We start from the raw sequence: 14,133 nt of genomic DNA, 5'->3' as shown, positions 1-14,133 counted from the left end.
GAACATAATGTGTGAGAGAACGCAGCCTCTCATTATGCTGCTTAGAAATATGGTATCTAAGCAGATTCTTACTCTGGATGGCATTACCTTGGCCTCCAGTAACGCTGTGAGGAACCTTGGAGTCATTTTTGACCAGGATATGTCCTTCAACGCACATATTAAACAAATATGTAAGATTGCTTTGTTCTATTTGTGCAACATCTCTAAAATTAGAATGTCTCTTGCTGACGCTGAAAAACTAGTTCATGCATTCATTACTTCCAGGCTGGACGACTGTAATCCATTATTATCAGGATGTCCAAAAAACTCCCTGAAAAGTCTTCAGCTAAACAGAAGTGAAAAAGGTGCAGGATGTAGGGTACTAATGTATTTATTCTCACTCTTTTCTATTCTTACTCTATCTCTATTCAAGTACAATGCCTTTATACTTGTATTTAGTTTATCTATTCTGTATTCTGTAAAGTTGTATATATGTATAATTTAATTTTTAATTTTTCAATTTTAGTTTTACAGTTTGCACTTTTGATCCAGGAGGACAATATTTTATCCCACTGCATACTTGAGTATATATTGACAATAAAACTCAGCTTGACTTGACCACACCAACCTCAAAACATTTGTCTTTATTTAAGCCAAAAACATGAAGCACACACTTATTTTTACATTACATAACACAACTTTGACATATTTGTGGAAAAACTCTAAAGTAGGAAAATGGGTTATAAATGTTGTTGTTGTTTTTTTATTTATAAGCAAAAGGAATTCAGTCATTGTCTTTTGTTTAATTTTCATTATGAACTGTACAAATTACTGCTGAACAGGATAAAAGTTCCTCTTTACATTGAAATTGGGGGAAGGGAGGGAAATGGAAACAGATGGGGAACACAAGCAGTAGACTAGACAGAGGGAAGCAAAACTGAACCCGCTGAGCACAGGGTGCAAAAAAAAACAGGAAACACACTGAGCCGCAGACTAAGACACACAGCTTGACACTGGGTTCGTTGAAGAAACAGACATGGATTCACATGACATAGAGGGGAGAAGAGGAATGAAACACAAGGAGGGGAAGCATGGTAACAAAAGAGGGAGACAGAAAGATAGGACACGACTAAGAGCTGAAGGGCAAAAAAGACACACAGATAGAGAGGGAGCGAAGGACACATAGATGAAGACAAAGGCACAAAGGTAACCTAATAAACAAAAGCACATAAACTAGAAATTAGCAAACATACTAAGCAATGTAAAATGCAATACTAAATTGTATAAAACTAAATCATTAAATCATGTGAGCTAAAGAGCCAGAACCATATGAACAACATTTGAATTTGACCACAGAATGGTTCAGTTCATACTAAATCAGCCTTTGAGCTCATTCCTGAAAACTAGAAACATAAACACTGATGCGTCTCTGTGGAAATGTTTCTGTGTTGATTTTAGCTCTGTTTTGATTTCTGACTTGTGGTTTGCGAGGATAAAGGTCCATGACACTGGTTTTATCAACTTGTAAAACAAAATTGAAATCTAAAATGTACATTTTCACAACTAACTGGTTGAAGTCACTGGTTCTCATGTAATGATGTCCAGCTTGTCCCTCCTGCTCTTATTCTCCTCGTTTGTAGTCGGATATTTGGCTCTCCAGGTTGCCTTTCTCACCTTCTCCCCAAAAGTATTGCTGAGGAAAAAGTAAACAAGAGGGTCGAGGCAGACATTGAAAACTGACATCATGGTGGTCACCTCCTTCAGGTAGAACAATACTGGACCTACTGAGTCATCGCTCCACAGAAACGTAAAGGGAAGACGAACCAGGTAAAATGGGACAAAGCAAACACAGAAGATGCTGACCAGCACCAACATGTTTCTGCGAGACTTCACCAGCTTCTCAGAGCCAGAGGAGGCCAGCTGCCTCTGCTGTGCCTCCAGCAACCTGCGGGAGATGCTGTAGTAGAAGAAGACCATGGATATGAAGACTAAGAGGAAGATGAAGGCAGAGAAGGTGTTGATAATTCTGAACAACAGGCTGACTGATGGACTAAACAGGTGAACGCAGCGGCTAGGATTAAAGGTCAGAGGTTTCTGGGAACTGAAAAAAATTATGATATATACAATTGTTGGAGCCAGGAGAAAAACCCAGGTGATGACAGAGATGATTCGTGCAGTCTGCAGTGTCTGCAGCATGTGAGTTCCTGAAGGATGGATGATCCTTAGATACCTGGAGAGAGACGAGAAATAGGCAGAATACAACTTCACTAAAGGTGCCTAATCTGAAGAAGTCAGTTAAGTCAAAAGGATACATTCATGCTTTTGTCAGGAGCACAGGGTAGTGGTTAACCACTTAATCTAGTTTTTACATTATCGGTAACTACAGCCTTAAATAATAAAGGTTCCTTACCTGTTGGCAGCGATGTACCCCATGAATAATATACTGGCACACATGTTGATGAAGAAGGCAGAAGCTCCAAAGCTGCAGTAAAGCCTACGAATGATGGGAGAGCTGCTGGCATAGTAGGTAATGCGGAGTGGCAGACAGAGGCAGAGCAGGAAGTCAGCAGCTGTCAGGTTCTTCAAGTAGACCATCAAGCTGTTGGATACCTCAGGCCAATCTCGACAAAGATAGACCTTCAATGTAAAGCCATTGAGGAGTAAACCCACCTGAAAATAGACAGAGTGGAAGGAAAAGAAAAGGATTGGTGCATACACCGGCACATAAACCAATTTCTAACAGAGCACAATTGGATAATTTGAAACTTACGAGGAACACCAGACTGTAGACCACCATAAAGTAAGGGTTCATGGATGTATCGTCATCGTCATAGGTCTGGTTCAAAGATGAAGTCAAATTTTTTTGGACAACCATGGTTCTTGTGCTGAAAAATAAATCCACTTTACTCAGTTAAACTGTGTAAAAATCCTAGGTTCATCTTTGAAATGATTCACCTCCACGGTCTCTTGGTTTGTTGTGTTAAACCAATGTTGGACCAATTTTAAATATTGTGCTACATGTTATGTACACTCTGTAGTTGTAGAAGGAAGCATTCATGAGTGAAGATGAGTCAACCGTCTCATGAATCTTATAACAATCCATTAAGCACAAGCTGAAGTGGTGAACTGTAGGCAGAATCTGCACTCATCGCCAAAATTGTGTTGTTGTTAGCCAAGAAACTTTTGCTTACCCCAATTAGCAGATTTTTATCTCAAAACAAGACAATTTTGTCAGATGTAAGAATATCTGGCTTATTTCAAGTAGAGCTTATTTGCAGTGTAACAATTTAGCAGGTGGTCACAGACCGTTTCTCTCTGTGTTTCCCTCCTGACTGATCTCTGGTTTGTTTGTATTTGGTTTCCTTATCATTTTTTGCTTGAAACAGTAAATGTCGACTATACAGGTGCTTTTTTTTTCTCTTGAGAGATGAAACCAGCAAAATTAGTGTTCTCAAACATTTTCAGCATATTTAAGTGTGAGGTAGTTTGTCAGTGCACTTGGCACCAGGAAATGCTGAGCCTTAGTCAAAAGAAGATTTGTATTCATATATTCAGATTACCTTCCTGAACACTAGCAGAAGCCTTACCTACTTTTTTCCTTTAGTCAGGACTGGTTTAAAATGGCTTTTATGTTCTATCAGAAGTATGAAAGATGTGAGAATGAGAAATATCAGGACTCACTCTGGTTCTGCAGCTTTCTGAGAGGAGGAAAAGTTGCTTCAGCTGTTCTGAGTGTGACGGTACGATGTAGATCAGGAAATACACAGTGGGATCACACTGCCCTGCCCACTACCATATTTCCTCTTTGTCTTTGCTGTTAATCGGGCGACCGTGGCTCAGGGGGTTGGGAAGCGCATCAGTATCCGGAAGGTTGCCGGTTCGATCCCTGGGCTCTCTGTCCTGGTCGTTGTATCCTTACACAAGACACTTCATCTCCCGCCTACTGGTGTTGGCCAGAGGGGCCGATGGCGCGATATGGCAGCCTCGCCTCTGTCAGTCTGCCCCAGGGTAGCTGTTACTACAACTGTAGCTTGCCTCCACCAGTGTGTGAATGAATAGTGGCACTACAAGCTCCCTTGACACCACCTGCAGCTGTACCTCTGGGCCTGTGGGGTCTGACTGTTCTCACTGTGGAGCAGCATTAAGAAAGGATTTCCTATTTCCTCAGCAGGTTTCAGCAGCTCTAATTTCTCACAGTATGCGTAAGTTTTAACCAGACCTGTGTTGAGAAATGACAGCGTCACTCACCAGTTCAGTGGAAAAAGCCAAAGGAAGTAGCTGGTGTGGTGCAACATAGAAACATGCAAAAACCTGCGAGACATAAAACTGTTTTTAAAGGACGAGCTGACACACAGAAAATCACAGGCTTCAGCAAAGCTCTGATTCTAGAGTCTAATACTTAAAATAAACCTTTGAATTGTTCAGCTGCTTTCTAACGTAGAATGTAAACATGGACTTATTTAAACAGTTTACTGTCCTCTTTTTGTCTCTTTCTCTTTCTAACTTGTGTCTCAGTCCTTTGCTGTGAGCTTACAGAGCTGACAGCCCCTGTTATGTGATTTCCTTCTGATGTTTTTGTTCTGTTTGTGAGACTAACAAATAAAAGGCATCTTCTTTTCTCCACTTGTCCATTGAGTGTCTCAGCTTCACATTTGAGCATTTGGCACCAGGACACCCTAACCCTTTGTCAATTACAACTTTATGATAGTATCATTAGATCTGCATCTTGGATACAGGCAGAAGACAGCTGTGGTTCTGATGCAGATGTGTGGAGGGAATATTTCAGTGCTAAAAGTCATCTTTTAAGCTGTTGATCTTTAGGCCCAAAGAATCCCTGATGCAGGAAGTTGATTTTGGCTCTCTGATTGAAAAGTCCTAATCTCTGATCTTGTGAGTCTTACCCAGTAGATCATGTAGGGTTCAGCTGGAGCTGATGTGGGTGAGGGGACTCGCCCACTACTATCTCAGTATGGTCCAGGTAACCTGCTAAGCCTGCAGGTCGAATCCTATCAGTCCCACCTGATGACGGAAGTGCGCTCCTATTGATTCTGTTATTTCTGGGATGATTTTAATAGCCTGGACAGCAGACTCCAAGGAAAAAAAATTGTAATCAAATTTAAAGAATAACACTCAGACTTTTTTCTTTACAATTTGGAAAAAAGGTTAAAAGGCCAAAGTCCACAATTTAGAATTTAATTGCAGGAAATTTTAATTTTCCAAAGCAAAATCAAAATCAAATGATAAAAATCACAAAACAATAAGAAAATCACTTAAACCATACTTATCTAATTTTACTACTCTGAGTTAATGCTGATCTTGTTCTTATCTGTAGTGAGGAGAGGCTGGAGGAGGGATGAGCAGTGTCAGATCTGAAGGTGCTCTTATTCTTATTGTTCTGTGTAGATGATAATCACCCAACAAGAAAGCAGCTGGGCATCCAGTGGAAGTATGCTGTAGATCAAAATCCTTCTGAATTAGCCATCAAACACCTTAAAACTCAGGAGATGATTTTGGAATTTTTGGCTTATCAATTCACAGGTTGACTGCTGTTAGCGTCTCTGCTGGAACTTTTAACTGTGAACCTCTTAGATCCAGTATTCAGAATTGGTCATCTTGCAGAAGATAAAAGGGAAGACCCCATCTTCTCCTCACTTTTATACTGACCCCACCCCCACATTCATTTAGGTTGTTGACATTTAATCATCCAAAGCCAGCCGCCCGCCTCTCTCTCTCTCTATCATCATATATAAACATTGAATCACACATGGAGAGATATATCTATCTCGATATATCTATCTATCTATATCGATCTATATCTATAATTCATGTTACAATCAGTTTATGTGATTCTACTTCAATTAGATTTGGGGAGAGGGGTTCACATGAAGATTCATTTTAACATTAATCCCTTATCAATTCAATTACAGAGATAGAAATGCTTGGAACACCTGCATATTTCTGGAGCTAAAAAAATAAGTCTGGATTGATATTTCCTCTTAAATCAGCACTGTCAGTGACTGATTGTAACATCCTGAAGCAACAATTATTCTTTCATTAAACTTTATTAAAACACATCTGGCTCACTGCAGATTTCCTGTCGAGGTCATTACATTTTGATGATCTTGATTTCATGTTGGTTGAAGCTGTACAGCTCAAGAAAACAGCTAAGAGTTTAACAGAAGGAAGATTTAAAACAGAAAGCAGTGAAATATTAACCTGTATGTGTCACCACCACCATTGAACATCATCCTCATCTTTTAGTGCAGCTTCTTCAGTTATGCTGAAGAAGCATTTACCCAGAAAACAACACGAACCCTGAGGACGCGTTCCCAGTGGTTACCACCTCATCAGCTGTTATTTGGTTCATTGTAGCTCAAGCTACACACACACACACACACACACACACACACACACACACACACACACACACACACACACACACACACACACACACACACACACACACACACACACACACACGGAATCTACCTGTAGTCATGTGTCTCGGTTACTCTTCTCTTAAATGTTCCTCTCCAACAGAAGCTGTAATGTCTCCAGTCAAAGTCTTGTCAGAGTGTGGAAACCTGCTCTGCTCACCCTCAGTCGGTTTCTTTCAGTGTTTATTAAAACGCTCAGAACATCATCTTACATAAATGTGTCCATTCCTCTGACCTGTGACTGCGGCTGCTGAGCAGATATTGGAATGATGCTCATAACGTTATTGGTTATTGCTCCATGCTGATATTTCTGCATTTAGTCAGCAGCAACATGAATACTGACTCAGCAACATAAACATCAGCACACTGACCAAAGTGTTGTTCTCTTTGCAGCCTTAAAGATAAAAGTCAAGAGGAAACTGAAATAAAAAAGTCATTATTTCTCCATCAGTTATGATACATGAAGCTTCAGTGAAAGCTTGAGTAACAACTCTGATAGACATCACCTTCATCTCTCCAGACTCCGCCCTGTTCTCTCAGGAGTACCTGATAGTTTTGTTTCTGCCACCTGCATGAGCCAGTATGGTCGTGTCCAAATTCATGGGCTGCATCCTCCTGAGGACCCGGCCTTCGCGGTCTACGTGGGCCGGGTCCTCAGAAGGTCGGGTAGGCCGGAAGTAAACGGCCGTGAAATTGGACGGTCTAGCCTTCTGATTAGCGTCACCGCTGTCTCGGTGGAGTTTAATAAACTCAGCCGTCTGCTCCTTGCTGTCTAAAATATAACAGGACACTGGCATAAATTCTCAACAGTCTCTCACTTCTGTTTAATCAGTTTTTTGTTTGACGTTTATTCAGCTGTGCGAAAATCCCGGAGGAACCCACCCGGGGGATTAATAAAGTTTTATTTTATCTAATCTAATCTAATAACTTTAATCTCAGCCAAACCGATTTACTCACGAACAAATAAAACACTGAAAAAAGCCCAACAATAACATTTTTAGGTTGTCTAAGTTACTTATATATTACGTTTAACCGGAGTAGCGAAAGTCCGCGGTGATCTGAAAATGATGTGCAGGGAGTTGGGCCGTTCTCGGCGGCTTCAGTGACCCTCGAGCTCCCGACTAGCTATCGAGCTGGTGGGTAGCAGATGCTCCGAAAACGTCGAAGCACTTTTGCAAATATGCGTTATCTTGATAAACCGAGCAGATATTTGATGTTTACACAGCTACTTTCTCGCCTGAAAATGTTAAAAGTTTATTTTGTGACCCAGAAAGATTAGTAAGAGTAATTTTAAAACTTAGTAGCGGCCGCCATTGTTGGAAACTGGAGTTTGGCTGGGCCGCGCTATGAATTCTGGGATATGGTGGACCACACAGGACACACCCGACCCATCCTTCAAATTCGGGGAAAAGGAGGATGCATTTGTCGGCTGCATTCGGAGGAGTCTACGAATTTGGACAGCCTTCGGCGCGTCGCTGTGACGGAATCGGTCTACAAATGCGGCCTCAGGAGGATGCAGCCCATGAATTTGGACACGACCTATGACTGTGGAACACTGCATAAAAGAAACAGGAAGGATTCAAAAAGAAAACCTTTATTTAGAGAGGATATCTTAATCCAGGTGCAAATACAAAGCATAAAAGCTCACCTTTAAAGACTCTGTATAGACCTAAATTAAACAAATCAGAAGAGGAAACATGAAGAAAAGAACACAAGAAAATAATCAGCAATAAAAGACTTAAAAGTAAATCCCTAAACAACAAAATAAAATCAAAAACGGTTAAAGCAGCAAAAACGATTAGAACAATAAGCTTCAACTAAGAAAAGGAGTAAAATGAAATCAGTTAAGATCAACATCAGTCCACTAAACAGGCCCCACAAGTGTTTCAGTCATTTCTTTATCAAGCTGACAAAACTTAGTTTGAAATCAGAAGCATTAAAAAGGAATTTTAATCATTTGTCAAATAAAAAACTCCATACCCTTCATCCGTTTTCCTGCTTGGGCTGGACTGAGGTCAGTTTTGTCATCAGACGGTGAGTCTGAAGGTCGTGCCCACAAGTCAGTTCTTATTGCCCCTGCTACAGAAGCAAAAGCTGAAACCTCTACACAGGCTGTTGATTCCCAGCCTCAGCTTTCTTTTGCATTGCTCTCTTGACCAGTTTATCTCTCCACCTGTGACCAAGGTTGTGATTGTACAGAAGGCTTCGATCAGGGAACACGTCCCCGCAGCGACTGCACGGGTACCCGGTGTGAGAGAGTTGATGCTCCTTCAGGCTGTTTTGCCAAACAAACGTTTCCCCGCATGTTTCGCACCAGAACGGTCTCTCTCCAGTGTGCACACGCCTGTGGAGGTTTAGACTGGACCGCTGAGTGAAGGTTTTGTTGCACTTGTCGCACCAGTATGGCTTCTCTCCAGTGTGGCTACGGCGATGGGTCTTTAGGGCCCCCAGGTATGCAAAGGTTTTGTCACACAGGTCACAGCTATATGGTTTCTCTCCAGTGTGCAACCGTTGATGGCCCCTGAGGGAGCCGGACTCTGTAAACCGTTTGCCACATTCGTCACAAACATAGGGTTTCTCTCCAGTGTGGACACGGAGATGCTTTTTCAGGGTATCTGAAAGTGCAAAGACTGCGCCGCACTCTTCACAGTTGTAGGGTTTTTCTCCTGTGTGGATGCGCTGGTGGACTTGTAGAGTGATTAAAGTGTTGAAAGCTGCTCCACACTCATCACAGCTGTGTGGTCTCTCTCCGGTGTGAATTCTCTGGTGAAGCTTTAAATTGTGTTTTGACTTAAAGGTCTTGTTGCAGTCCTGGCACTGGTGCACACCACATCCAGTCTTCTTCTGTTTCTGAATAAACAGCAGACAGAAAGAGAGAGCAGTGATGCTGGAGTCAATGAAGGAACAAAAAAAGTAAAACAAAAGCACTCAGAGAGATCTATACTAAAACTGTGATGTTTTATGGTGTTTTTATTAAACATGCTGAGGTCAGCAGTGTTAACATGGAAATTCTTTGTGTAATATCTTAATCTTTGTGTGTCAGTGAGAAGTCCTACTTCTGTTTCGAAAAATAATGTTTTAAATACCCCAAACAAAAAAAGTGCCTGTAGTGTTTTCAACAAGGATGTCGGTGACCCCAAGTTAAACCACAAATGAAGACCCTGGAGTTTAGTTGCAGCTTATTTAATTGTCTCCATGAACATTTGGTGAAAACTGAAATGACAGAAAATAAACTCCATCTCAACAGGTAGAATCGTGTTTACATCAATAAAGAGCATTAATCTCACTAAAACATTCATGTTAGCAAAATATGCAATAATATCCAAAGCTATCTGTATAAACTGTCATATAAGGTAACTTACACTTCACAAATTTGCGTGTCATCCTTGCGCAGGGGCCATGCTAATCTTCTCTGTATCGTATCCAATATAGCGTATGCACTTGCTGAAGCAAGCACTGTTGTTTCGCTTGTTTCGGCAAGCGCGTACACTAAATTGGATACGATACAGAGAATATTAGCATGGCCCCTGCGTAAGGTAACTTACAGCGTTCCAGCCTGATAATTCAGAGTAGATGGCATCTGATTACATCTCCATATTGCCTTTAGCATGTGAAGTAGTGATGCGCGAATCATGAACGAATCGTTCAATACTCGAGAATCACTTTACTGACTCCTGAATCATGATTCACAAGCCCAACTGACTCACTGACTCATCCCTGTTGCTGTTAGCAGCAATGTATCTAGCTTATAATTAAAATTGTGGAGAAAAACACAACATCCAGTATCTTAACAAAAAAATTTCTGCTCTGAACTGGAAGAAAAAACCCTGAAGCTCACATCAAGACAATAGCTCCTCGGTTCACAGTAGCATCGCTCTGCTAACATAGAACAGCACATTTGAGCTACTCACCCCCTCCCCCCTGTGTTGAATCGTAGAGCAAACGAATCACTCACTCACCCCCTCCCTCATTCTTCTTCTTGGTTGGCAACCAATGTTAAGGCGCATTACCGCCCCCTGGCTCACAGCTCAGTGGACATTTAAATGAGAAAATATATATTTGACATATTTAAGGAAAATACTAATAAAATAAAAATAAACAAAATAAATGTTTATTAAGCAATTTTGATAGGAAATTGCTTAATTTTAGAAATGTTTTTGCTCTTTTTTGCTCGATAAAATAGTTGTTTTCTTTTAGAATCATTCATCTTAGCAGTAGGATTTACATGCAAAGAGAAACAAATTAAGTTTGAGTGAAAATGTACATTTTTTTGCACTCTCTGGTCAACTGACTCAGTGACTCAAAAAACGCGATTCACTTTGGTGAGTGACTCATTAAAACTCGATTCAGTAAAAAGAATCAAATTTACCATCACTAGCATGGAGCCTGTTTCTCAGCAAAAACTGAGTGCTTGACCAAAATCGGAAGTGTGCCGTCAGAAAAGGAAATACATTTTAGCGATATTTTCCTTTTATCTAAAACGTATGTAAAGAATGAATTATTCATTTTAACAACACATTAATTTTTTTATGAAAAATCCTTTCATAATTATTACCATAGTTATAATTTCATAATAATTATATTATTAAACTTAACTTATTTATTCAGAAAACTGTATTAAGGGCAACAGTACCTATTATGAATATTATAATATTAAATATACAAAGTTGGCAGGTGATCCTTTATCCTAATCAGTGTGACGCTGACTTTACATGCTAAAATGGTATATATATATAATTTTTTTTATCTTTACACATATGACTGGGGCAGAATTCTTTGAAATCTTTGGCTTCAAAAAGCTGCAGTGTCTAACTTTATGGGTCACTGTGTGTCAATGATAAATTGTATTTAGTAGTCAGTATAATCTTTTAGTGATACAAGTTTGCATATGGTAGAATACTGCATGTAGTTATTTGTATTAGGAAATATTCAACCATGTATACTTAGAGGCATATAATCAATTGTGTAGTGATAGGATGTGTGATCTTTAGCAGGCTACAAAGGCTTGGTGTGGAATGCACACCTACATCCTGGGAGTATGGGAAGAGGTCGTACCTTGTCTTATTGTTTTACAGTAGGATTAACGTAGCTATATCTGTTTTAGTCTAAGTGCTTTTTGTTTTGATGAACTGCTGGACTTCGAGACCAACACACACACACACACACACACACACACACACACACACACACACACACACACACACTTTCTCAGTCTGGAGGCTGCCCTTGCTAGCAAGAAGTTCTGTGTGTTTCTCTTCTCTGAGTCTTTACTGAAGAAGTGTTTTAGAATATATTTCTTAACACTGTGACATCGTAATGTGTTGTAATGAAAAACTAAAAGGTGTGTAGCACAGCTCTCTCCATGCCCTTTCATATCATGTATTACTCGATATGGTTGTTTGAAATTATATTTCAAGGTTAACTTTGACCTTGCTCACTAACAGTGAAGGCCAAGGTCAAATGCTTAGCTAACCTTGGTACTTGTGTCCTTTAAGGTCTAGTATATTGCTGTGACATTTGACTATCATTCATAAAAGTTTGTACATGATATAAAGCTTTTTTTTTCTATTTCCTGGCTGTAAACAACAGTGAACACTGAGCTGAAATGAGATGAACGTCCTGGTCCTGTTGTCAATTATTATTTTACTAATGAACATCAATACATTAACTTTGTTTTCTCTCATATATCCATTTGTCACATGTTCTATCACAAAGAAGGAAATCTGTTGAAGTCAAGCCTGCTTTGGTTCTGTACACAAACACTGTTACCTTGTCCTCACAGCTACTGGCAGAGAGCGAGTACCAGAAATGGAAAACAATCTAAGCTCCCCGTGAGCCGGGGCCTCCGTGGATTCCCTCTCACGGTTCATAAAGAGCTTAATGTGTACAGAATAAAGCCGTAGCTGATGTTTACAAAAACAATTTTTACAGAAAGCTGGGCTGCAGCCGAGTGGATTCCAGTGCTTCAGAGCACCACACAAAGGCCAAAGGTGGAGGCATCTGCTTTCTTCTTCACTCAGTGTTTACACATCTCTGCATTTAATCATTACTAGACACTCCCCCGGTGAGTATTAGCTCTTTTCCATTAGTACCCACTCGGTTTGGGTTGGCACGGCTTGCCATGGTTTTCAGTGTTTTCCATTAGGTGGCAATCTGAAAATATCACATCAACAGATTAACCAATCGATGTCGTCCAGTCATTGGTGTCACCTGATGATTCATGAGAGCGCCTCCTTCAATGATGGAAATGACTACACACAAAAACAACAATGTGTTCCCAGAGTCTTGTGGTCAGAGATATTTTGCACAAAATTATTTACAAAAATCTTTTGGTTTGAAAAGTTACAAAACTCATTTCAGAACTACGCAACATATTTATGACGACTGGACTGAAGACCTCGGTGTTCCTCTGTCTGAGGACCAATATCAAAACTGTTTGTCCAATATTCAGAAAGGCTCAGTAAATGCCAGATATAAACTAATCTAGTTTAAAGTCATTCACAGATTACATTTTTCTAAACTTAACCGGATCTATAATTCTGTATCCCTCTCATGTGACAGATGTAATATCGGTGAAGGTTCCCTTGCACATCTATTTTGGCATTGCCCTGTCTTGAAAGCTTTTTGGAGTCAGCTTTTTACGTGGTTTTCAAACCAATTTAGGAAAAAAGTACCACTTGATGGTACACTGGCTATACTTGGATCCTTTGCATCAATCAAATCTTTTTCCTTTTCACAACAGATAATTACAATGGGTATGCTGGCTGCAAAGAAACGTATTCTTTTACAGTGGCGGTCTTCTTTGGCCCCGTGTTTAAAAGGTGGCTTAATAAGATGGTGTCTGTGGCCAGGGAACAGATAAGATTTGATAGAAAAGGGAAACTGGCAAGTACGATTTGGCAGCCATTTCTAGAATTCCTAAAAACTAACTAATCATAATTCATGCCTCACACTCCACGTGAATTTTCTTATTTTATTTTACTTTTTATTTAGTTAACATTGTTAGAATTTTTTCTTCTTATCGCTCCTTTTTCTTTTTTTCATGCTAATAAGTTCACAAATGTCAAATGTAGTAATTGTCCTCAACTGAATCTGTATAAGCATGCTGTGTTTAACTTAAAAGCAAATAATAATAATATTTATGACTCCAATTTGAGCCCATACTCTCTGTTATCTGCACACCTGCTGAGCCCTGCACGATGACCCCGCGGGGCTTATCTGGATCATTAACATCATTATCACGGTCATTACTTTCCCTCGTGTTTAAGGCTGCATCACCTCGACACAAGCTACCGTAAAGAAAGCACAGAACAAATCTAATAACTCCCACGGCAGCCAGGGTGCGTGTCTGCGATGCCTGTTGCAAGTTAGCTGTTCAGAGTCAACTGTACACGGTGTTTCTGCCGTGTATTCTTCCACCCACACCGAGAAGGGTCAGATATAAACCCCCGCGTCCTGCTTACTGACCTGGGCTCCTGAGGAGGTGGCGGAGGCTCCAGCAGTCTGCTGCTCTGGCTCCTGGCTCTCCTGCATCATTCCGGTCCTACAGTGTGAATCCAGCAGCAGCGCACTCGGTCTATGGCAGGAAAGCACACCGGACAGCTGATATCTCCAGCGCGTTCTCGCGAACTCACCAAAAAGCGCGTGCCGGAGAATTAAGAGCCGCCCTCCAATTCCCGTTAATGTGATAAAGACGCAGATCCCGCGGTGTTTGCTA

General features: G+C 40.5%; 2 protein-coding genes, 1 non-coding gene and 1 pseudogene across 3 annotated transcripts; 1 reads left to right on the top strand and 3 right to left on the bottom strand.

The window, feature by feature from the left end:
• Positions 1 to 607: 607 nt before the first annotated feature.
• LOC113019703 (P2Y purinoceptor 14-like) lies at positions 608 to 4,129 on the bottom strand. The gene is made up of 4 exons (XM_026163522.2): positions 3,661 to 4,129; positions 2,750 to 2,864; positions 2,390 to 2,649; positions 608 to 2,209 (listed from the first exon to the last, which is right to left on the bottom strand). The coding sequence occupies exons 2-4, from the start codon at positions 2,852 to 2,854 to the stop codon at positions 1,567 to 1,569; spliced, it is 1,008 nt and encodes a 335-aa protein (XP_026019307.2). The 5' UTR covers positions 2,855 to 2,864; positions 3,661 to 4,129; the 3' UTR covers positions 608 to 1,566.
• A 3,865-nt stretch (positions 4,130 to 7,994) lies between these two features.
• On the bottom strand, positions 7,995 to 14,104 carry LOC113019744 (uncharacterized). The gene is made up of 2 exons (XM_026163564.2): positions 13,884 to 14,104; positions 7,995 to 9,266 (listed from the first exon to the last, which is right to left on the bottom strand). Exons 1-2 carry the CDS (start codon positions 13,950 to 13,952, stop codon positions 8,520 to 8,522), a joined length of 816 nt encoding a protein of 271 aa, XP_026019349.2. The 5' UTR covers positions 13,953 to 14,104; the 3' UTR covers positions 7,995 to 8,519.
• On the bottom strand, positions 9,766 to 9,871 carry LOC113019804 (U6 spliceosomal RNA). The gene has a single exon (XR_003272111.1). It is a non-coding gene; the product is annotated as a U6 spliceosomal RNA (small nuclear RNA).
• LOC113019809 (U6 spliceosomal RNA) lies at positions 9,883 to 9,953 on the top strand (annotated as a pseudogene).
• Positions 14,105 to 14,133: the final 29 nt, after the last annotated feature.

The sequence above is a fragment of the Astatotilapia calliptera genome, chromosome 3, assembly GCF_964374335.1.
Source record: "Astatotilapia calliptera chromosome 3, fAstCal68.1, whole genome shotgun sequence".
Taxonomy (NCBI): Eukaryota; Metazoa; Chordata; class Actinopteri; order Cichliformes; family Cichlidae; genus Astatotilapia; species Astatotilapia calliptera.
This window is presented reverse-complemented; position numbering and strand designations above follow the sequence as displayed.

What these genes read in the sequence shown, in the direction of transcription:
- LOC113019703 (XM_026163522.2), bottom strand. Translation starts at nt 2,854, where the DNA reads ATGGTTGTCCAAAAAAATTTGACTTCATCTTTGAACCAGACCTATGAC. An exon ending in TCTACAGTCTGGTGTTCCTC is followed by an intron (nt 2,650 to 2,749) that starts GTAAGTTTCAAA and finishes GTCTATTTTCAG; the next exon opens with GTGGGTTTACTCCTCAATGG. An exon ending in GGGTACATCGCTGCCAACAG is followed by an intron (nt 2,210 to 2,389) that starts GTAAGGAACCTT and finishes GTCTCTCTCCAG; the next exon opens with GTATCTAAGGATCATCCATC.
- LOC113019744 (XM_026163564.2), bottom strand. Translation starts at nt 13,952, where the DNA reads ATGATGCAGGAGAGCCAGGAGCCAGAGCAGCAGACTGCTGGAGCCTCC. An exon ending in CCACCTCCTCAGGAGCCCAG is followed by an intron (nt 9,267 to 13,883) that starts GTCAGTAAGCAG and finishes CTGTTTATTCAG; the next exon opens with AAACAGAAGAAGACTGGATG.